The 22366-nt window shown below is 43.6% G+C and overlaps 1 protein-coding gene across 5 annotated transcripts in view; it reads right to left on the bottom strand.

The window, feature by feature from the left end:
• Positions 1-116: 116 nt before the first annotated feature.
• akt3a (v-akt murine thymoma viral oncogene homolog 3a) overlaps positions 117-22366 on the bottom strand; it is a 56297-nt gene continuing 34047 nt past the window's right edge. For 3 of the 5 annotated variants that reach the window (XM_029449463.1, XM_029449461.1, XM_029449462.1), the window contains exons 5-15: positions 19998-20154; positions 19003-19134; positions 18811-18876; positions 17917-17985; positions 15643-15765; positions 14888-15016; positions 9585-9799; positions 8912-8999; positions 6483-6585; positions 4261-5723; positions 117-3108 (exon numbers count right to left, since the gene is read on the bottom strand). In XM_029449463.1, the coding sequence (XP_029305323.1) occupies positions 5638-5723; positions 6483-6585; positions 8912-8999; positions 9585-9799; positions 14888-15016; positions 15643-15765; positions 17917-17985; positions 18811-18876; positions 19003-19134; positions 19998-20154 (1168 nt within the window). In that variant the 3' untranslated portion in view covers positions 117-3108; positions 4261-5637. The remainder of the gene's footprint in view (positions 3109-4260; positions 5724-6482; positions 6586-8911; positions 9000-9584; positions 9800-14887; positions 15017-15642; positions 15766-17916; positions 17986-18810; positions 18877-19002; positions 19135-19997; positions 20155-22366) is intronic. The other 2 variants (XM_029449464.1, XM_029449465.1) reach the window with 2 other exon arrangements.

Genomic DNA, 22366 nt, shown 5'->3' with positions numbered 1-22366 from the left:
AAACGCCTGAACTCTAAAGAATATTTCAGCTTTCATGTTTCATTTTAACTGAGCTAAGTTCAGAAGATACAGTATTTTCTTTGCCACAAATCAAATAAAAAGTCGAAGCCATCGCAGCAGATTGACATAGTGCTTTATTGAAGCCGTCTGTAAGAAGGAAAATAATGTGCATCCCTATCATATACATTGTGTAAAAATACTACGGATGTACAGTGTAAAAAACAGCGTCATGTTGATGGTTATTGGTTGTTTTCACATCCTGGTGGCTTCACCGCCCAGCAGCACTGCATCCTGACAGCATGAGGGACACAAAAAGGCTGTTTGATCGATCTGCTGAGTTTCCTGTTTCACCTCTGCTCCCCCGACACGTCGGGGAGCACGCTCCTGTATTTCAGAGCTTCAGGGACACACGGCCCACTGTCTCACTCGGCTGTAAAGCTACAGTAGATGGACATGAACTTAAAACTCGGTTACACTTTGTAATATTTGTACATGTTTGCCGTTTATAAAGAAAAGCATCTCATGCTTTGTTCATGTTAATAATCATGATGATTGTAGACGAGGACCAGAGGAAGAAGAGAGGGCAGGAGTTCTGTTGCAGACCTGAGGTCATACTTTCAGAAATCCTTCCAAACACGGGAGCCAGTTATTTAGTGTCTGCATTAAACGCCGGGCTGAGTGCAGTTGGTGATTTCTGGCTGACGCTGTCGGTTCATTAACAACGCGTGAGATCAATGCAGAGCAGCTGAGCTCTTTCAGAGGATTTTACATGTTCAGGCCGTGACACACCAAGCCGATGTCGGCTGTCGGTTAATGTCTGGCTGTCGGTGAGGTGTATCCTGCGCTGGCTGCAAAATAAATCACTGATTGGCTGTTCAGCTTTAGCGAATCAGTGAACGAGAAGAGGAAGTGAGGTAAGCAAACAAACGACTGAAGTCAAGAGGGCACACACAGGCGTTTATTTTTCATCTTCATCTTATCTGAATACAAGATTTTTTACAACATCATGGCCATCTGGAATGAAACAATTGAAGACCAACTGGTCAGAATGATGAAAATGGAAGGAAACGCTATTTCTTGTTCGTATATACGCAGTCCGAGGTCTGAATGACGAATACAGACCACCGCCGCCTGCTGGCGTGGAGAGTTACTGCCTCACGCAGGCGCAGTAGTACGTGCTTGTTGGCTGTAGTCAGTGTGTGAAAGGCGACACAGCCACTAGTACCTTTATGTCGGCTTGGTGTGTCAGGGCCACTTATCCAAATACTATTGGAGTCAGATCTGTTGTGTGACAGACACACAGTACAAACAGCAGCAGCTTTAAGAGTGAACACCGTCATCGCAGCGTCAGATATCTCACATACCGTCGATTCACACCAGTAAAGCTGTGAGGAGGCTTAAAGCATCCAGTTAAAGAAATGACTGACATGTGCCCACAACTGATTCATAGTCTTTAAGGGAAAACCCACATTGATGAAGAGGAGTACTCCACCTTCTCCACTTTGTTTTTGTTTTTTAATGATCTCTGACCTTAGAACCAGCGTCCGGCTTGTTGCTGCCAGTAAATGAACTTGTACATGAAGAGAATTAAAGAAGGAGAGTTGGAGGCTCAACGGAGGGAAAACTTTTCCAAACAGAAGAGGAGAAGGATTTTAAGTTTATGAAGACTGACCAATTTACTAAACATCTTCACTGGGCGGGATTCTGCAGTGGCAGCACTGTTTGTCTCTGGCATGTTGGACACAATCACCAAGAGACATCAGAGCAACACCAAAGCCATCAGCTGTATGTGGAGGGAGGGGAGGGGGGGGCGGGGGGGGGAGATGTGCTTTAAAAGTCCTCATTTTCTTAAAAACATAAAAAAGCTAAAAATCTTCCTTTAAAGCAGGGCTGAATCAGATTCCTCTGACTCATATAAAAAGTGATGGATGTGAAAGTGCTGTGGCCAAAGCTACAAAGCCGTATTTTATGAACTCTGGTTTCTAATGTTTTTGGCGGTAAGCGTGCACATACAGCTAGAACTCCTCAGTCGCTCGCAGACCTGGGTCAAATCAAAGCTGAAATCCTTCCAAATACTTGGGGAGCGTTTGCTTGAGCCTGTCGAGCGTGCCAGCTGGGTGGGAATTGTACTCATTTTGAACTATCCGGCTGCTTCAGCTGTGCCAGACAGGCTCAATCGATCACAGAGAAGTATTTCTCATAAGAGTTCTGAGTGCTACTTTGACTCAGGACTGGTATTGCGGACAGAGGACTACAGCATGCAGGCCAGCGCCATCCTTTTCTACTTTCTGCCATAAAGCGCCTTTGCCAGATAATAGCAATTTAATGGATGTGCAAGTGTAAAGCATATGGACTTAGGAGCAGTGGAAAAACAGGTAATATGTCGTATAAGAGATATCTGTGAAGAAATAAAAGGAGGCATTTATTTTTAGAACAAAATCTCTGAAGACTTAAACTGCAGAGTGAAACACGACGACACCCCCTTACTGCTAAACAAATGACACCAAATAAATTAAATAGAAAAGAAATTCAAGTTATCCATCAGTGATGATAAAAACATTCAAAGAAATATTGGAATACAATTTTCTACGCCTAATAAGAGCACATCCCCTGGTGCTCTCTTTAAGTCCAGAAGGTGACGTCTTCCACATGATGTTTGTTTTTTAAAAATATATTTCCTCACATATGGTGACTGTGTTTTACTCTGAAGTGCTGGATGTTAAAGTTTTTGACTTATTCTGAGATAAACCATAAGGCTTACTGGCGTTTGAAGACAGAAATTGAGGGGATTATTAAATCTGGTTGGTTAGACTGGAAGACGTGACGACGCAAACAAACAAAGTCCAGACCGGAGAAGTGACAGCGCACGTTAAAGACACGTTAAAGTAAAATGCTTTTTCTCATCTACAATCAAAAGAACTAATCGACCTTACAAACACTCTCTACTCTGTCTCGACACACTTACAGTAAAAAGTAGCACTTACAGTTCAATATTGAATCTTTTCCTTCCTTACCGCTTTACATTCTGTGCTGCACTTGTTTTCTTTCTGCTCGACTTCCACTTCATCTTTCTCTCTGAACTCTGTCTCAGCCTTCACCAACACACACCTGTGGTAAGATTAAATATGGGCAACCATGAGATGAGCCTTTTCATCATAAACACCTGTGGGATGTTTTGGTTGTATAAATACATTTTTGGGGGTTTCTGGTAAACTATCATCTGTCTTTAATGGGTCCTGTCACCTCTCAGCGTCACAACACAAAACATAATTAAAATAAACAATGGAGCAGGAAGGCTATCTGCTTTCCCTCCTACATTCTTCAAGCCATTTTTGTTTGTTGAGGTGCCGTTTTCTTCTCAGCCCTAAGAAATATTTATTTTCTAGAATAATGTAATAACAATAGAAAAAGTTAAATATAAAACCGATGAGTAGAACAATAAAATAGAAAAAATATTATATATATATATAGATATATAATATATATATAAATATATAAGATAATATATAAATATATAAGAGAGATAGAGAAAGAGAGAGAAGAGAAGAGAGAGAGAGAGAAGAAATAGAGAGAGAGAAGAAAGAGAGAGAAGAAAGAGAGAAGGATAGAAAGAGAGAGATAAGAGAGAGAGAGAAGAGAGAGAAAGAGAAGGGAAAGAGAGAGAGAGAGAGGAGAGAGAGAGAGAGATAGAGAGAGGGAGAGAGAGAGGAGGAGAGAGAGAGAAAGAGAGAGAGAAGGAGAGAAAGAGAGAAAAGAGATAGATCAAGAGAGAAAAGAGGAGAGATAGAGAGATAGAGAGAGAGAGAGAGATAGAGAGAGAAAGAGAGGAAGAGAGAGAGAGAGAGAGAATAAGAGACAGAGATAGAGAGAGAGAGAGTTATTTAGATGTTGAGAGTAGAGATAGAGATTAGAGAGATAGATAGATAATATATATATAGAGATAGATAGAGATATAGAGATATATATATATATATATAGATTCTATATATAATATATATATAATATATATATAATATATATATATATATATATATATAATATATAATAATATATTTATACATAAATATATATATGCATTTATATATTATAGCCATTGCTGGGATTGGTGTAAACCCATAACTGTTGATGTGTACCTCCTCACAGACCATAACGTCTGGTTATGGTCATAATAATCTCACGGGAAACAAGAAATCTGCTATTACTTCACTCATCAATATGTAATAAATATCGCATTTTAAATATTTCATTGGAGCTTTTCACCTGTACTCTCTCTCTCTCTTCTTATCAACAATGCCCAACCTGCCGTCCTGGACTCTCTTTCACTCTGTGGTGAATCTGTTCCTGCGGCAGTTTCCCTTTTCTGCAAAAAGACAGAGAGGTACAGCCGTGTGGTTCCCAAAACCATGACAACGTGTCACAGGAAAGCTTCATCATCGACACAAAGTACGGTCTCGCTTTAGTTTTCTCTTTTGGGACAGAAGAGAATTACACTCAGAGGGACTCGTGTTGAGAAATAAATAAATAAAAACATTCAAAACCAACTGTTTTCCTCTCATTTTCCTCTCCTCAGTGATGGATATATTAACCGCCTTGCACTGCATTGTGGGTAACGTAGTAAAGCTCATGGTTTGGGAGCTTCATCCTTCTGAACTGCTGTGCTTTGAAGTGCGTTCTTAAACACAAACCCATAAGAGTACCTCGCACACTCGCACAAACATGACATCCTATCATCGTCTTAATCCACAGAGTTGATGTGTAATAGCAATACATTAACAGTAATAGCAACACCTGTTCTGCAGCTGTACAAGCATAGACGTTAATACAGGTGGTTGATGAGTTGCTGGCGCCTGTGTAATGATCTGCAGCATTAAGCTAGTAGTTTAGCACCGGGTTTTAGTAGTAGCAGTATAGTAGGAGTAGTAGTACCTGTAGTATTTGAAATAGCAGCAACAACAATGAATTGTACTGAGCAAAACCTGAGTCAAATCCTGCTCGACAACATGAGCTGTGTAGGATTCTGCTCACTGATGACAACTGCTCCCTCAATGCCAAGCAGCCTCAATCAACCCCAGAACTTCTTAGGTGCAGATTTGAAACCAGACCCGAATGTCTCTCTGAGTCTGAGAGTATCTGTCTGTTTGCAAAAGCCTGAGATACAACCGGTAACGGCAGTTTAGGTTTGAATGACTTTAAATGCTATATCTCCATCTTACAGATAAGAAGCCACTAAAACGTCTCATAAAAATGCATCAGCTGTTGTCTTACTCGAGCAGACGTGTTTAAGAGTTTGGCAGGACCGACACATGTCAAAGCACAGCAGGCCACCGGTGATGCTCCTGTCATTAAAGGGACATTACACAGTAACTGATCACATCACAGTTCGGATCACCTAGGGTTGCAGTGCAGGATTACAAAGTAATTTTGCCTGGAAGTTCTCTCTAAAAAGGGATTCACAAAGAAAATAAAAATAAATAAATAGAGAAGCAGACTGCAAAGGTGAAAAAGAGAGGATGAGGAGGAAGAGGAAAGGGGCAAAATCCTTCAAGTCTTTTTGGGTCGGTCCAAAGCTGTGGGTCTTTCTGTCCCACACTGTTGACCTCAGAGACCAGCTGGGATGATGTCACCGTGGCGGACAGTTCATTCCCGCCCGCTGGCAGAGTAGGAGAACTGCGGGAAGTGTGGTCTTCTCTCGTTGTCCAGACAGTCCATCCCGTCCTCGTCGACTAAAGAAACGTGTGGATTCAGTTATTTACAGACATGATTAATTACAATTAAGTCAGGTATTAGTTAATATAAATACAGATAATCAAATAGGAAATGTATACCTTTCCAGGTTGATTTATTAAACATTACAAAGTATTTAAGTTGTTACTGTACTGTACTGTAGATTTAAACGGAACAAGATTCAATTAATGAGTGCGTCTCTGATGTGACAATCCCCTGTGAACTGATGTGCGACCTACAAAACAAGTGAAACCTCACTTTAGCGCAGAGACACACATCGGTTCCACTCATGCATAATTCAGTGCAGAAACTGGTGTCTTTATTTCAAAAGCCTGCGAAGAGCTGCATGGGGCCTGAGGACTATTACAGAGACACTTGAACAAACAGACAACAGCACTTTTTGAGTGTTTGTTACCCCAGCTAATTCAAGTTGAAATGTGTCAACCAAAGAAAGAGCAGCAACACATACATTGTTTAAAACAACAATTAATTAAGTCATTAAAAAGCAGAATTTCATCACTATCAGCTGCTTAATTGTAATCTGAACAGTTTGTTAACATCAGGATTTATAGTAGTATATCGACTCCAACATATAAAGCACATACTGTACATCGTTTGAACACACACACACACACACACACACACTACTGTATTTTTCTCTCCACTGAGAATATTTTCAGCTATGTAAAGTTTTAATGAGGGGAACATGTTTACGTACATGTGTGAGAAAGACGGAGAGAGAGACAGAAGAGACTCACATTTCTCTGGTGGAGTGATTGTGATGGTCTGGGCTGTGAACTCCTCGTCAAAGTATCTGGTGTCCGTCTCCGACGTCACCTGAGGCTTGAAGGGAGGGACCATCTGGGGCAGAGACGTGAGGAGGACATGGAGTGGAAAAATTAGATTGTACAAAAACACTTCCAGCAGCTTGAAGGACACCAAACTCTGCATGTCACCAAACTTTCTGCAATTTTGGGCACACCGGTGCACGAATGGTTAAAGAGCACACCACATAACTACAACATCTACGGTTTGACATACCGCCCCCCCCCCCCTTCTCTCTGCACTGACTGTCTGAATAATGGCTAAAAGTCTAAAAACTTCCTGCAGTTGAAGAAGAAGAAAAAGAAGAAGCAGCATGTCTGTGGATCTTGTGAGTTTTAATCCCAAAGAATTGACCAAGTCCGACACTTGAGAGTTACTGCAGTATTGATCCTGCCCTCGATGTCTATTCACACTTCAGCAGCATCCCCGAGGTAGTCTTCCATCATCTCTATTCTTCAAAAAATGTGAGATGCGTTTGTTGTTTTACCAAAAGGGAGGAGAGGAAATAGAGACGTAGTGACGAGATACATTTCAATTAGCCATTTATCTTGATGCTATGAATTGAATCTCTTTATAATCTCATTATTACTTATAAATAATAAATAATAAAGCAATAAAGCATAGTGAGTTGGAAAAGAAATTGAGAGGATATGATAGCAAAGGAAAGAGAAGAGGAAGTGGGAAAGAGGGAAGAAATTAAAGGAGAGGAGAGGAGAGGAGACCAAAGGAGAGTAGACCAAAGGAGAGGAGACCAGAGGAGAGGAGAGGAGACCAGAGGAGAGGAGAGGAGGAGAGGAGACCAGAGGAGAGGAGAGGAGAGGAGAGGAGAGGAGAGGTGAGGAGAGGAGAGGAGAGGAGAGGAGAGGAGAGGAGAGGAGAGGAGACCAGAGGAGAGGAGAGGAGGAGAGGAGAGGAGACCAGAGGAGAGGAGAGGAGAGGAGGAGAGGAGAGGAGAGGAGGAGAGGAGAGGAGAGGAGAGGAGAGGAGACAGAGGAGGAGGAGAGGAGAGGAGAGGAGACAGAGGAGACCAGAGGAGAGGAGAGGAGAGGAGAGGGAGAGGAGGACGAGGAGAGGAGAGGGAGACCAGAGGGAGGACCAGAGGAGAGGAGAGGAGGAGAGGAGAGGAGACCAGAGGAGACCGAGAAGGAGAGGAGGAGGAGGAGAGGAGAGGAGCGAGGAGAGGAGAGGAGACGAGGAGAGGAGAGGAGGAGAGGAGAGGAGAGGAGAGCAGAGGAAGGGAGAGGAGAGGAGAGGAGAGAGAGGAGAGGAGAGGAGAGGAGAGGGAGGAGGGAGACAGAGGAGAGGAGAGGAGAGGAGGAGAGGAGAGGAGGGAGAGAGACCAGAGGAGAGGAGAGGAGACCAGAGGAGAGGAGAGGAGGGAGAGGAGAGGGAGGAGAGGAGGAGGAGAGGAGACCAGAGGAGACGGAGAGAGAAGAGGAGAAGAGGAGGAGGAGAGGAGAGGAGAGGAGACCAGAGGAGAGGAGGAGGAGAGGAGAGGAGAGGAGACCAGAGGAGAGGAGAGGAGAGGAGAGGAGAGGAGAGGAGACCAGAGGAGAGGAGAGGAGAGGAGGAGACCAGAGGAGGACCAGAGGAGGGGAGACCAGAGGAGAGAGGAGACCAGGAGGAGAGGAGACCAGAGGAGAGGAGGGGAGAGGAGACCAGAGGAGAAGAGAGGAGGGGAGACCAGAGGAGAAGAGAGGCGGGGAGACCAGAGGAGAGGAGACCAGAGGAGAGGAGAGGAGGGGAGACCAGAGGAGAGGAGAGGTGGAGAGGAGAGGAGAGGAGACCAGAGGAGAGGAGAGGAGACCAGAGGAGAGGAGAGGAGAGGAGAGGAGACCAGAGGAGAGGATGAGGAGGGGAGACCAGAGGAGAGGGAGAGGTGGAGAGGAGAGGAGAGGAGATTCTGATTGTGAAGGAAAGGGAAACAAGATGAGGACAGGAAAGAGGAGGAGACGAGAGCAGGCTGTGAAGAACAGGAGAGGGGGGTAGAGAGAGCAAGAAAGTAGAGAAGAGACAAACGTGAAGGGAGGAAGCTCAGTACCTCTCTAACATCTTGTTATAGGCGTTTCCACACAGGACCTGATTCTTACTCGGTGGTGTGATACGAGTAAACACATGCGAGCCCTCCGGGACACAAGGTCACACGTCACCATAATGCTTTGTGCTTTATACGGCTGTCAGTCTGTTCTGATGAACACAGCGTGAGTTCATATGTGTTATGTTGGTGCATGATTACATGAGTCACAAAATGAACCCTGACCCTCCACATAAATGCAATTTACACACAGTACATGTGGTTATTTTTCACCTCCCTGTTATACTTTATTACAGTACAAACGTTCACGGTCATATTGCTTCATACCTTTTTATCATAGACATGCTGCCAGTCAACCCCAGAGAAGAAACTGTGTCTCATTATTTCTTTAGCGTCATCTGGTCCTCCACCGAGCCTAGAGGACACGAGAGGAATGTTAAAATAAAAGACACGGAGACCAGAAGATAGAAGCAACATTTAGTTTGAAACAAACAAGCTAAACAGAAAGTGATCAGAAGTGATGAGGAGATATTTATTACTTTCTTTAGCAAAATAACTTGAATTAAAGTGAAAGCCCCTCCTGCACACGCTCGCTGGGATAAACATAGATTATCCAGAGGACCACAGAAAGTAGGTGAATTAGTATAATTACCTAATTGATTAGGTAATTAAAGAAGGCATTTTTCTTAAAGATTTATAAAACATCACACAACAGCAACGTTATAAATGCATATACCAGCGGTGAGCGACACTGTGTGTAAGGCTGTGCTTCCTTCCCCTGCAGGGGTGCAGAGATCTCTTTCAGTTTTTTAAGAACATTTAGCAAAAGCGACAAAAATAAATCCCTAGTTGTGTCAGAAATGTAGCCAATAAATGATTTTCAATGTACGGGACAAAGATTATTCACCTGCAATCCTCTTCACTGACCCTTATTTCTTCACTTCTTTGTCTGTATTGTACATCTGTTCCCATATCTCACATCGCTCACACACACACGCACCGTTTGTTGGGGTCTTTGATGAGCAGGCCCGACAGCAGGGACTTGGCGTCTGACGACAGAGTGCGGGGGAACTTGATGTCCTCCATGAGGATGAGCTCAAACAGCTTCTCGTGGTCCTGGTTGTAGAAGGGCAGTCGGCCGCACATCATCTCGTACGTCACCACACCCAAACCCCACCAATCCACCGCCCGACCGTAGTCGTTGTCCTCCAGGACCTGAGGAGAATCGAGAGAGAGACAAATACACAAGGTTTGCTTTTTTTAATTTATTTTTTAAATGGGACCATTTGTTTTATTGGACATCTGCTTTAATTAGGCATTTATTTTATTGGACAATACAAACTGCCCAAGGTATTCCATGAAAAGGCAGATGAGGGAGGAAAGACGAGCATTTTGCTCAAGGGATAAATAAATAAATAAATAAACAGTAAAAGTTGTGTGAGAAGAACAGAAGTGGCCGCACAGATAACAAGGGGTGAGGTGTATACTCTTTCAATACACAGACACACACATACAGAGGCAAACATCGTGGGATGGCAGGTCTTCAGAGGCCCTCTGTTACAGTAAGGGTGTCGGTGTGCTGGCGCAGCCCACCAAATGCACCCTCTGGTCCCTGCCAGCTTTCCCTGGCACACTGATGCTTCTCCTGGCAGGGACCAAGAGGAACGTCCCTGGATGGAAAAGGCAGGAACAGCCCGCACCGTGGGTCAGGGCCGGTCCGACCTCCAAGCTGGCTAGCACAGGTACTGTACAGTGAGCTGCTGTGTTGTCCCTCCCGTATCAAAGTCTTGTGTCTGGGCTGCATTCCTGCTCTCATTTCCTGCCTGCTTTCTTTGCGCTTTTCATTCCATCCCGTCTTATCCTGCCTCTTGCGTCCTCTAATCATGTCTTCCCGAGCTCGTTCCGTCTCTTTCATGCTCTCATGTGCCCGTTCGCTCACCTCTGGAAGAGCGACGTATAGGAGGAAAACGCAGGAAGAGAAGCATCTCAGGTGCTGTTGAGGTCCTCGTTAACATAATAAGCTTATTAACATGATGAGTGTGTATGCATGTGAGTGTGTGTGACTGACAGACAGACAGGGCTGGAGAGCAGCCAGAAGAACATACGTCGTACATCTCGCCAATAATAATAACATCTCTCTCACTGTTAATAATGGACCAGGCAGGGTGGACACTAATACACACAAATATATGAATGCAGACATGCACAAACACACTCGCATAAAAACATGTTTTTGCCACAATTATTATAAATTACATGATGAAGCTATACAGCAAATGTCAAAAGATTTAAAATATATACCGTACACTGAACTAATATCTGCTATAAGCAGAAGCGAGATAGGTGGCAGATGCAGAGAGTACACAAGTGTCACAAATACATAAATAGCTTAGATTGATTAGAATAGAGACGTGTTTATCCAAACTGCAGACTGACTGTGAAAATACATAACCTACAGACCAAGACAAGCACAAAAGCATAATGTACCTAATAATTAAGTAACTGAGCTCCACACGAAGAACCTCAGATTTCAGGCACATGAACATTTCAATAGTTGTTTCTGAAGTTCATAAAACGTTCAGCTTTGGTCGTAACTGCGATATATATCCGTATATGATGCGACATCTAATAAATCCATGTCATAAAATCAATGTGATCATCAACAATCGGACTATAAATAATGTCTTTATGGGCACTTTAACAAAAAGGCAAACATCTCTCAGTCAAGAGCCAAATATTTATTATATATATTATTATACAATATTTATCGTCAGTCAGTGATAAGTATTTAATGTTGTCACTTCATGAATCCTGCATCTTAAAGACTACAAATCTGCGAGGGAGTTGCTGTAATTTACAGTCGCCACAGTGTAATGAAAGTTCTCGTCTTATTCTTCTCACATTTCACTTGGCAGTTTCTCCTAATAAGTTGCAGATGAGGTTCTGTTGTACAACCCAACTGTAAATTATGTTAAATGTCATTGTGCAATGAGACTAGGTGAGAGAAAAACAGCAAACAGCTGCGTGCGAGTTTCCACAGCAGTGCAATGCTACAGAAAGCTGGTCATTAACTGACTGGGCTCACACACTCAACACTAAACTGCTAATGATGCAGGCGGCTGCTTCAGTGTGTGCAAGTCAACATGTGCGTGGAAGTGAATAAAAGAGTTATGAGTGCTATTTTATGTGTGTGTGTGTGTGTGTGTGTTTGTGTGTGAATTACGCTGGTCACCCTGTTGGCAGCTGCAGAGAAAAGCTGGGGAAACGAAGCGCGCCGCCAGCTCCAGATATACTATTGATTGGTACGGCTGGAGGGATAACACTGGCTTAGACTGCTGGGAGACTGTCAGGCACACAAACACACACACACACACACACACACACAGCAGATGGAATATTTATCCGTTCTCATCAAATTCATAAAGTTTTGAGAGTGAGGCAAACTAGGAGGTGTTTGGTGTTTCAGTCCCTGCAGCTCGAGAAGGGACGCACAGGATGTTTACGAAATTCAGAGCAGCTCACAAGGCTGTTTTCCAATGCTGATCTACAGGGCTGAGTGTCGAGTCTTTGTACTAAAAGGTACAGAAATGTATACAAAAGCAAGCAGTCCAGTTGGGCATGTATATATGTATGTGGATGTCAGTGTAAGAGGGTGTGTGTTTGCGTTTCTGTGTGTGTCCTGGGACCAAAGAAAGTGGTGGCAGCTCGGTTGCAGGCAGGGAGCAGATTAATCCACACAGAGCCAGAATGCTGCCCCACAGCCTTAGGCATGGAGGCATGAGATTGTGTGTGTGTGTGTGTGTGTGTGTGTGTGTGTGTGTGTGTGTGTGTGTGTGTGTGTGTGTGTGTGTGTATGTGTGTGTGTGTGTATGTGTGTGTATGTGTGTATTTTAGAAACAGACAGGACAAATAAATAGGACAAGATGGTAGAAGTAACAAATTAGATAAATCAGCAGGAGAGGAGAGAAGAGAAGAAAAAGAAAAGAGGAGGAAAAGAAAAAGAAGAGAAGAGAAAAGCTGTGATTAAAAGGTCTTGTCCTGTCCCGGTCCCTGTTGGGGCAGCCATGTGGCAGCTAGTTGCTGCTAGCGGGGCGGGGGCTTTGGCAGTCTGGACAGGACTAGATGGGACGGGCACACACAGCCTGTGGCTGTACCAGCCCAGATACACAGCAGGTTACAGGGAACACACACACACACACACACACACACACACACACACTGTCGGTGTCACACAGAGACCTATCTCCAGAGTGTCATCATTTGGAAATCGGTTTGTGTCGACACTGTTCTGACGATTTTTGCAATGTTTTAGTAACGGCTGACTGTGCTGCTGTGTTTATGAAACATTTACAGTTACAGTGAAAGAAAAAAAAAATCACAATGCCCAACATATACAACATAAAAAACAAATAAATAAATGGAGAGGGCCCAAATCAATCCACTTCAACACTAAATATCACATAATAAAATAGCCACAAGGAAATGTGTCAAACACAAAACAAAAATATACGAGAAAACAGAGAAAACACTCCCCATGTGTTTTCTCTGATTCTGTTCCATCCCTTTACGAGGACCTTACACTGCTTATTGTTCATTCATTTTGACAATCCTTGAAACAAAAAAGAACATTTCGATCTAATGCTTTAAGAGTTTGGGCTTTGGATTGCTTAAGGAATCTGTGTATGAGTTTCTTCAGGCACGCAGCCGACGCAAACCGTCTTTATTCACTTCTCATCTGCCCTTTTCACTGATGGCAAACATGGGAACTGTCTGAAATTCACTCCTGTAACCCTGAAATATTTTCTCTCCCTTCTCATCTTCCTCTGTCTTCACCCCCCACCTCCCCCTCTCTCTTTTTAATCCCGGCTACTTTGCATCTCTGTAACTTGGCTCCGAGCAAACTGTGTTATTTTTACACGCGGGCGGGCGAGCAGAGCGTGCGGGCGGGTGAGTGGTGGCGGCGGTGGTGTAGATTTCCAGGTTTTTTCCGAGCACCTTCCTCCAACCTCGCCCATCTGCCGCCATCTGCCTCGCTTTAGCCCGCACTTTCTACTGCAATCACACACACAGCACACACGCGCACACACATAAATGCACACAGACGCACATCCTGTGAAAAATAACCAACAGCCTCCAATCAGCTTTTGGCACGCAAAGGAAGGGACTCTAAAAAAAAAAAAAGAAGCACAAAATGCTGCGCCAAATTGTCCTCTATACTTTTTCAAGTGGGATATACACTATGCCTCTCCGCTCCTGCCTTCATCTCCACATCTACATCGCTCCGTCTCTACCACCCACAGTTCGACAACGCTCTCGCCAGTTGATCTCCTGGCCGTCGAGTGAAGCAGCGCTGTTGGCTGGACAGCGGATAACTATAAAAAACTAATACAAGAATGTAGTTTTGTGTGTGTGTGTGTGTGTGTGTGTGTGTGTGTGTGTGTGTGTGTGTGTGTGTGTGTGTGTGTGTGTGTGTGTGTGTAAGCGCTGTGCCCTTTTCCAATTCAACCAACACTCTCATTCACACGTATAAGCTGCATATTTACTGCTCACCCTGATATTATGGAAAGTGTTTACCTGTGAAATCTGCAAATTAAAATGTACATGCATAAATTCCACTGTAAGAAGGTTTCAAACATCAGAGTCCTTAGAAAACGCAGGGAATAATGGGTAAGGATGATGGGTAAGTACCTGGATCATCGCTTCAAGATTTGAGGGTACGGTGTGTGTGCGGATGCCAGAGATGTGCTGCAAAGTCTCAGTCAATCTGACATACAGAGCCTGAGATGTATGTCATTTATCAGTTGATAAATGTAATTATCACATTATATTGTACACATATGATAGAGTCTACATTGTGTCATGATGGACTAACGCTACATAACTTTACCTGACAGTATGTAGTTGTACCCGAACACAATGCATGGAGCTGTCATAATGTGCAATATGTCTACTGCAGTGACAGTAATGTATATGGATTCTGAGAAATGTGCCTTTTGATTTTATGCTCATATTCCTACATAAAAAGGAATAATTCTTATTGTTATTACTTCTTCTAGAATTGTCAGTGGTAGCTGTGACATTATATTTGATCTTCATACCTTACTTTTAGGTAGAGACCCAGGAATTAAAGTTTATTCTAGGGTTGCAGTCTTACTGCATTATAGGGCTACATAGTGTACAGACGGGTAAAATGAAGTTGAAGATCAAAGCAATCAAGTGGAAAGGTGATAATACTTTAAGAAACGTCTTAGAAGACAAAAGGAAAAGTTTAGGAAAATAATGAGAAGAAGAACAAAAAGTCACCTCAGGTGCAAGGTACTCGGGCGTGCCACAGAAAGTCTTCATGGTAGCAGCGTCTGTGATGCCCTCCTTGCAGAGGCCGAAATCAGTGATTTTGACATGGCCGTCTTTATCCAGCATCAGATTTTCCAACTGGAAGGGAAACAAAATACATATCAGTTCCGACAATGCAACCATCAGAATCTCCCAGTGGAGTGTATTCTCATTCTCATCATTCATGACTGAAGCCAAGCTTTCACAGGTAAGGAAAACCATATTGTTATACCCCACAAAGTGGCCGTACACACACTCCGACACACAAACAAGCAGAGAAATAATCTTCAGGCGTGTAGTGGAGCTACTCAACCCTTTAATTTTAATGGCAGAAGTGTTTTTCTCTCTCTCTGTCTGCTTTTTATCCTTTCTGTTTTCTTGGCTGCTGTGAGCAGGGCTGGGGCCAAGGCTGCCAGGCAGACGCTCAGACGGAGCCATCTACCTCTCTACCTCTGTGGCATCAGCACCCCCTCCCCTCCCCTCCCCTCCTCCCTCCCTCTCTCCCTGCCTGCCTCCACCTCCTACACTTCTTTTCTGCTTTATGTCTGTGTGAGCTTGTCCCTGTCCCTCTCTTTAATTGCCACACATCCTGAGCCACTCCTCTCCTCCTGGATGAAACTGTGGAACACAAGGTGGGGGGCTAAAAAAGAGTTTTCCCTCAAATATCTGATCACTCTCATCCATGCCCCCCAACCAGCCTCCCCTCCCCTCCCCTCTCTGTTTACCTTGAGGTCCCGGTACACAATCTTGGCTGAATGCAGGTAATCGAGAGCCGAGACGATCTCGGCACCGTAGAAGCGTGTGCGCTCCTCTGAGAACACCCGCTCTCTGGACAAATGGAAAAACAGCTGCAGGAGAAGGAGACGAGGGGAAGAGAGAGAGAGAGAGAGAGAGAGAGAGAGAGAGAGAGAGAGAGAGAGAGAGAGAGAGAGAGAGAGATAGACAGAGAGGGTGGGGGAGAGAGAGAGGGGAGAGACAGCAGGGACGGCACAGCAATAATTACTGATTTATTGGAGGAAATTAGCACAACACAAACTGGCTGCCCGCACCATATTGAGATGATAGATAGCGGAGGGGAGGGTGAGCAGAGGGGGGGGGGGGGTTGTGTGTGAGGGGTGCACATGGAGAGGGACTGGGTGGGAGGGGGGAGCGTCTCGGAGGAGGGCGGGTGGAGGCGCTCGGCAGCTGGCGCCTCATCTAGCAGCTTCCCTCACTACACGCACACACTCACATACCTCTTCCACGTTACCCTCTGGGCTAGGTTGGCATAGTGCTGGCGTGGAGATCAGCGACAGGGGCCAAATCAAGGGTTTAATCAATACACCAGTCTAGTTAAAGACAGGCCGACCGCCGCTGCCGCAGCCGCCAACAGCCCCCCACCCTCCCATTTCAACTGCCTCCAGTGCAGCACTCATTAGTGGCCTAACTGGCCTTGCCCCCTGAGCCTCTGTCTTCATTTATTCCATTCTCATATCCATCTCTTTCTGTTTTTGGCAAGAAGTTCATTTTCATACTTTAAAGAGTACACAACTCGTTTCTTTCCCCAGGTGGCGTGACCTCCCGCTTCTCCTCCATCTTGCCTTTTTAACGCTCACCTCACAATCCCTTCATCCCTTTCTCTTACTCTCTCCCTAGCTGTCAGTTGTCAAGTTGTCACTGTCACACATGTGGCACCAAAATGACACCAGCCTGCTGCGGCACACCAGTCAAGTCGTACAAATTACCCATGAGGCCAAGGGGCGCATATCTCCCCATTAATTGTTCAGGGAGGTTTGCATATGGCCGCTGGAGTGATGCTCACAGACCACCTTGCTCAAATGGTGTCCGTGTGTAATGTGTGAGTGTGTGTGTGTGTGTGTGTGTGTGTGTGTGTGTGTGTGTGTGTGTGTGCGTGTGTGTGTGTGTGTGCGATGAGAGGGGGTGACACGACAGGTGGGCCTTCATCAGTGTACTGGCAGCTGTGACTGTGGCAGGTTTGTAATGGGTTGTGTGTGTGTGTGTGTGTGTGTGTGTGTGTGTGTGTGTGTGTGTGTGTGTGTGTGAGGCATGTGTGGTCACAATTTGTCCGTTGAGGTAAACATTTCCTATGTGTTTGTCTAAGTATGTGTGTGTTTGCTGGTTATTTGTGTGTGTGTGTGTGTGTGTGTGTGTGTGTGTGTGTGTGTGTGTGTGTGTGTGTGTGTGTGTGTATGCGTTTGCTCAGGCCTGGCGCTGGCTGAACTGCCTAACTAACTGGGAGGGGAGCAGGTGACAGTTGCACTGAGGGAATGAACCAAGATTGCAAAAACGGCCCGATTAAAAATCTGAGAAATGGAAAAGTGGGGGAATCCAAACTCATTTCGTCTCCGACTGTCATTCTGGCTATATCTGCCCCATAGGTGTGTTCATAAATAGACACAAGCAGGAGAGGGATGAAGTGGAAAAGAGAGACGAGAAGGCAAGCGAGAGGCCAGTTGGTTGGCAAATTAACTGTGTTAGAAAGCAATCGAACAGTCAAACTTTTGCCACTTCTTGAGTGTTTGCACGTCTTAACATTCCTCTGCTGCACTGCTGTCGCAGACTCACACATAACACTTACACAACATTATGTAAAAAACTGTATTTATCTGTGAGAGACTTTTATAAACCCAGGCTTTGAAATCATATTCATCAACACTTATATACACTTCAAATACAGTGTATTTTGGTTTGGTCTAACACTGGCATCTACCGCAATGAAAAGTGTTACTATTATTATTATTATAACTCAAAATGCTTGTCATATAATTATTATTATTGTATATGAATATTTACTCGTAAAAAATAAGAGCTAAGAATTGTAACTTTTTAAATAATGCCAATATGTAGCCACAGACAAGTTGTACCACAGCTTTGAGCTTACAGTAGAGTAAGTGGCGTGCCTAAACGCTGTCAGTTAATGTGGTGGAGTTGTGGTTAAACTGGCCGTTTAAAAGCAGATGGGAAACCGCACACAGTGGCATACATAAAGCGTGTCTTACCTCTCCTCCATTCACATACTCCATGACGAAACAGAGGCGGTCTTTAGTCTGGAATGAATACTTCAATGACTGAAACGGGAGAAAAACACACACACAACACACACACACACATTATATAACTGAATTGATTCATGTGTGTCACAAACATCCTTTAGGGAACAGTTCCCTCCACTTTACAGTCCAATGTTTAGTTTGTCTGCTGCTTCGTGTGCACTAGCAGTGCACTAGAAGTTGTGTCTAATCAAAAGCTTATTATCATGATGCATTTACTGACACAATATATTTCTCTTTTATTTCCGTACAGAGGTTTCACTTGAATAGCATCAAATGTTGTTGCCAAATAATTCATTCTACGTGCACTCCCTATACAGAGCCCAGTGAAGTGACTGAGTGAACGATTTTGTACGCGGCGAGAAGTCTGGTCCCATTCGAGCTAAAACAGCAGGAGCAGCAAAACGTGATCATTCATACCTTCAAACAGTTTATTCCTGTATTTGCTTATTCAAAGCAAATAGGTGTGTGTTTTATTTTCGTGGGAGAAAGCTGCTAAACAAAAGAACAGTTGGTCGGAGTCTCTTTGTGGCAGCAGGTGTGACAGGGGTAAACTCAGATGTAAACCGTAATTGCTCTCACGACAGTGTGTGTGTGTGTTTGTGCAGCAGCGGCTCGTACGTGTGTATATGCACATCAAAGAGTGTAAAGCTAACAGATGTGGCCGTTAATGTACAACAATTTGGTGTGTAACTCATAATTAGCCTCGAGAGACTGAGGTATGCATGGGATCAATACGCTGTCAGCGTTTGCAACATGCACTCTTACAGATGTCGGCACATTTGCATATGAACATCTTTCTGAATCTAAAGCGTTTGTTTTTTGTGTATATGAGATACTTACAGTGAGAAAGGGGTGTCTGGTGTTCTTCAGTACTCTGCTCTCTGTGAGTGTGTGAGCCACTTCATCCTGCAGACACAGAAAATAGTTGAAGAGCACTCAATGAAATGCTCAAAATTAAAAGTAGTCAGAAAAAAGGGCTTTAGTGCCACAATCTTTAGTTTAATTTAAAACACAGAGAGAAAAAAGTCTAACCTTGGCTATGATGACTTCTTTTTTAAGAATTTTCATGGCGTAGTATTTTCCGCTGGCCTTTTCTCGGACGAGAATTACTTTACCGAAGGTTCCCTTTCCAAGCAGCTTCAGGTAGTCAAAGTCGCTCATTGTCTAAATGAGGAAAAAGCAGAATGTCAGCAATTAATAAATACTTCAAGTTGAATAGTTGACATGGCCTTAGGGAGTTTTGATGTCCCACTAGGGCAGCGTATCCTTTGAAATGTTCCAATACAATACCCGAGTTGGAGTGCCAATACTTTTTTTGATTCGTTACTTCAAAGAATATAATCCTGTTTTCTACAAAAGCCAAACCTCTCAAATGTTAAATAGTGTCTAACTGCGAACCGCTAAGAACTCCGCCCAGGATTACTAAACTTAATACATTTCGATACACATTTCGTTCTGTCCTGTACTATGTATTGTATCGTTTAGTTCCCCGCCCTATAACAACAGAGCCCAAGCATGGCAGCCTTTGTTTAGTCCGCTGCTCTGTTTGTCTGCACGGCAGTTTGTCCCACATCAACAAACTGTATATTGACAGATACTGGCCAGAAGGCCATGACATCTAGTAGTGTTGTTAAAGGTCCCTCTTGGATGAGATCTAACAATTAACAACACGAACATCCACTGACATTTCTGACATTACACTTAATAGCTTTGTAGTGTGGTGTGTAATGAAGAGTGAAGAGTGCAGGAGCCTCTCGCTGTACTTCAGACTAGTATTAATTAAACCCACGTGTAGCCTTTGCTCCTTTGATACCAACTACATTTACAAAAAATTTTTTGCATGGCTGCTTTTACTTTCTATAATAATCTGTAAAAAACAATTACCACCCTTGTTTTTACGAGGGTTTATCATTAGTTGACACAGACCTGTGACTCAGAGGACCATTGTTGAACAGTGAACAGCAGGAATAACTTCTGTATTTTAAATATAGTGCATGAGAGTGAGTTTTGTGTTTGTATGTGGGCACCTGTTGTATTACTTTGCGTTTGTGGTGTGTGGTGGAGATGTCCATCTCTTCCTCGACCATATTGTCGATGTTGGAGGTGGGGCTGCACTGGATCCTTTCCTCCTCTTGTCTCTGCAGCTTGTCAGCCACCATCTGGATGGCCTCTGTCCACTCATCTCTGAGTTTACAACACACAAGAAGACAGAGTTTACACCTGTATCCCATCCACTGCCGTTTAACTGGAATGAAGATAAGAAATTATTCTATACATTTACATTTCATGAAACACACTTTCTCTTCCAGTTTAGAGCTGCAGCAATAAGTGATTTGACAGAAAACTAGAAACTATTTTGATATCCATTAATCCTTTAGTCTTTTAGTCCTACCAAACTGGTTACTGAAGCTGAATATCATCAGGGGTTGGACTGGTGGCCAAATATAAAACAAGCAATTTGAATATGTTGCTTTGGGTTCTGGGGAAATTTAACAAAACATTAATCAATAAAATAAAGTTTTCAGTATTTGCAGCCCGAGTCACGTTGGTTGACCTTTTCTTAACTAAAAACATTATTCTGATAAACTCAGCAGGAATTGAACATTCAAAAGTTAGAAGCAAAGGTATCATTTGTATCATTCATTACATTACATTACAGTTCTCTTAGCTGACGTTTTGTCCAAAGCGACGTACAAAAAGTGCAAACAATCATGAGGATACAACTCCGAACAGCAAGAATCTTGTAAGTACAATAGCTTCAAATAGGTACAATCCTTTAAGTGAACACTGTCTTCAAATAGCCAGTTTGAAGTGCAACATAAGAGCAACATACAGAAACAATATAATACAAATTCAACTATTAGCTTTAAATAAGCCAAACCAATATAAGTGCAAGATACAAAGAACAGTTATGTTTTCGTCATTGGTCGAGGTGCAGGCGAAACTGGTGAGTGTTCAGTCTGCAGTAGGTGTGAAGACTGTCTGCTGTCCTCACATCACTGGGGAGGTCGTTCTATCATTTTGGAGCCAGGATAGCAAACAGGTGGGTTTTGTTCGAGGGAAATCTGGATCCCACTCGTAGTGAAGGAGTGGCGAGCCGATTGGTCAACGCAGAGCGAAGTGAACGCGCTGGGGTGTATGGTTCGACCATGGCCTGGATGTAGGAAGGGGCTGATCCATTCACAGCACGGTGGACCAGCACCAGAGTCTTGAAGCAGATTCGATCCGCCACTGGTAGCCAGTGAAGGGAGCGGAGAAGCAGTGCATTGTGGGAGAACTTGGGTAGATTGAAGGCCAGTCGGGCTGCTGCATTCTGGATGAGCTGTAGAGGTCGAATGGCACATGCAGGCAGTCCAGCCAGGAGGGAGTTCAGACTTAAAATGATTAACTGATCTAAAAGCATAATGTAATACTTAACAATTCATTACACAGGTGTAAAATATAACATTGATCACAGGCGCAAAGGTGTTATCAATTAACATTTAACACCTATTTGTTTAACAGAGAGGAAACATGGTCAACTAGAGAATAAACCAAATGAGCAATGATCATGGAGCAGAACTAATGCCTACCAGTCTGTGTGTGTGTGTGTGTGTGTGTGTGTGTGTGTGTGTGTGTGTGTGTGTGTGTGTGTGTGTGTGTGTGTGTGTCTGAATGAAAATACACACCCATGCATTAGACACTGAATGCACTGAACAATACATTGTTGTTTGCTAACATTGTTCCTCCCCATTGACTTTCTATTAGCGGTGCTGTTCAACATCTGTTGAGAGACAGTGTGTAAGTTCAATTTTGTGTGTATGTGTGTGTGTGTGTGTGTGTGTGTGTGTGTGTGTGTGTGTGTGTGTGTGTGTGTGTGTGTGTGTGTGTGAGACCATCATATGTAGCAGAAGGCCAGCCATGCATCAGGATGTGTAGACACGTTAACTGCATTTAACGATGATGAATATAATGGTTTATAGAAACAGGGCCAAGCTTCTGGTAGAGGAGAGGAGAACCGGAGTAAATGAGAACAAAACGTAGTTATTTTCTACGGTTTTATCAGTCTCTTGAAGTTGTAACTCTCGTTAAATGCACACACAGAAATAGAATCATGTCGTCTAGCTGTAATAGTTCTGATTTTAAACTGAAAACGTTGTTTCCACAACACTGAACTGTGTGTCTTTTGAAATGTTCCGCCACTGATCTGAACTCAAACAGCGTTAATCCAGTGCCACTGTACATGCAAGGGTTACATGTTAGCATAAAACACTTAAGAGCCTGAACTGAGGTGAACCAAAGACGATATTCAAATATTCAGAAATCCTCAGCACTTCGGAGAAGCAAGTTGGGATTTACGAGTGTGCACTTCAAAATATACTTAACCAGTGTAAGCCGTGAGGAGATCATAATAATG

This window comes from Cottoperca gobio, chromosome 15 (genome assembly GCF_900634415.1).
Source record: "Cottoperca gobio chromosome 15, fCotGob3.1, whole genome shotgun sequence".
Classification (NCBI taxonomy): domain Eukaryota; kingdom Metazoa; phylum Chordata; class Actinopteri; order Perciformes; family Bovichtidae; genus Cottoperca; species Cottoperca gobio.
This window is presented reverse-complemented; position numbering and strand designations above follow the sequence as displayed.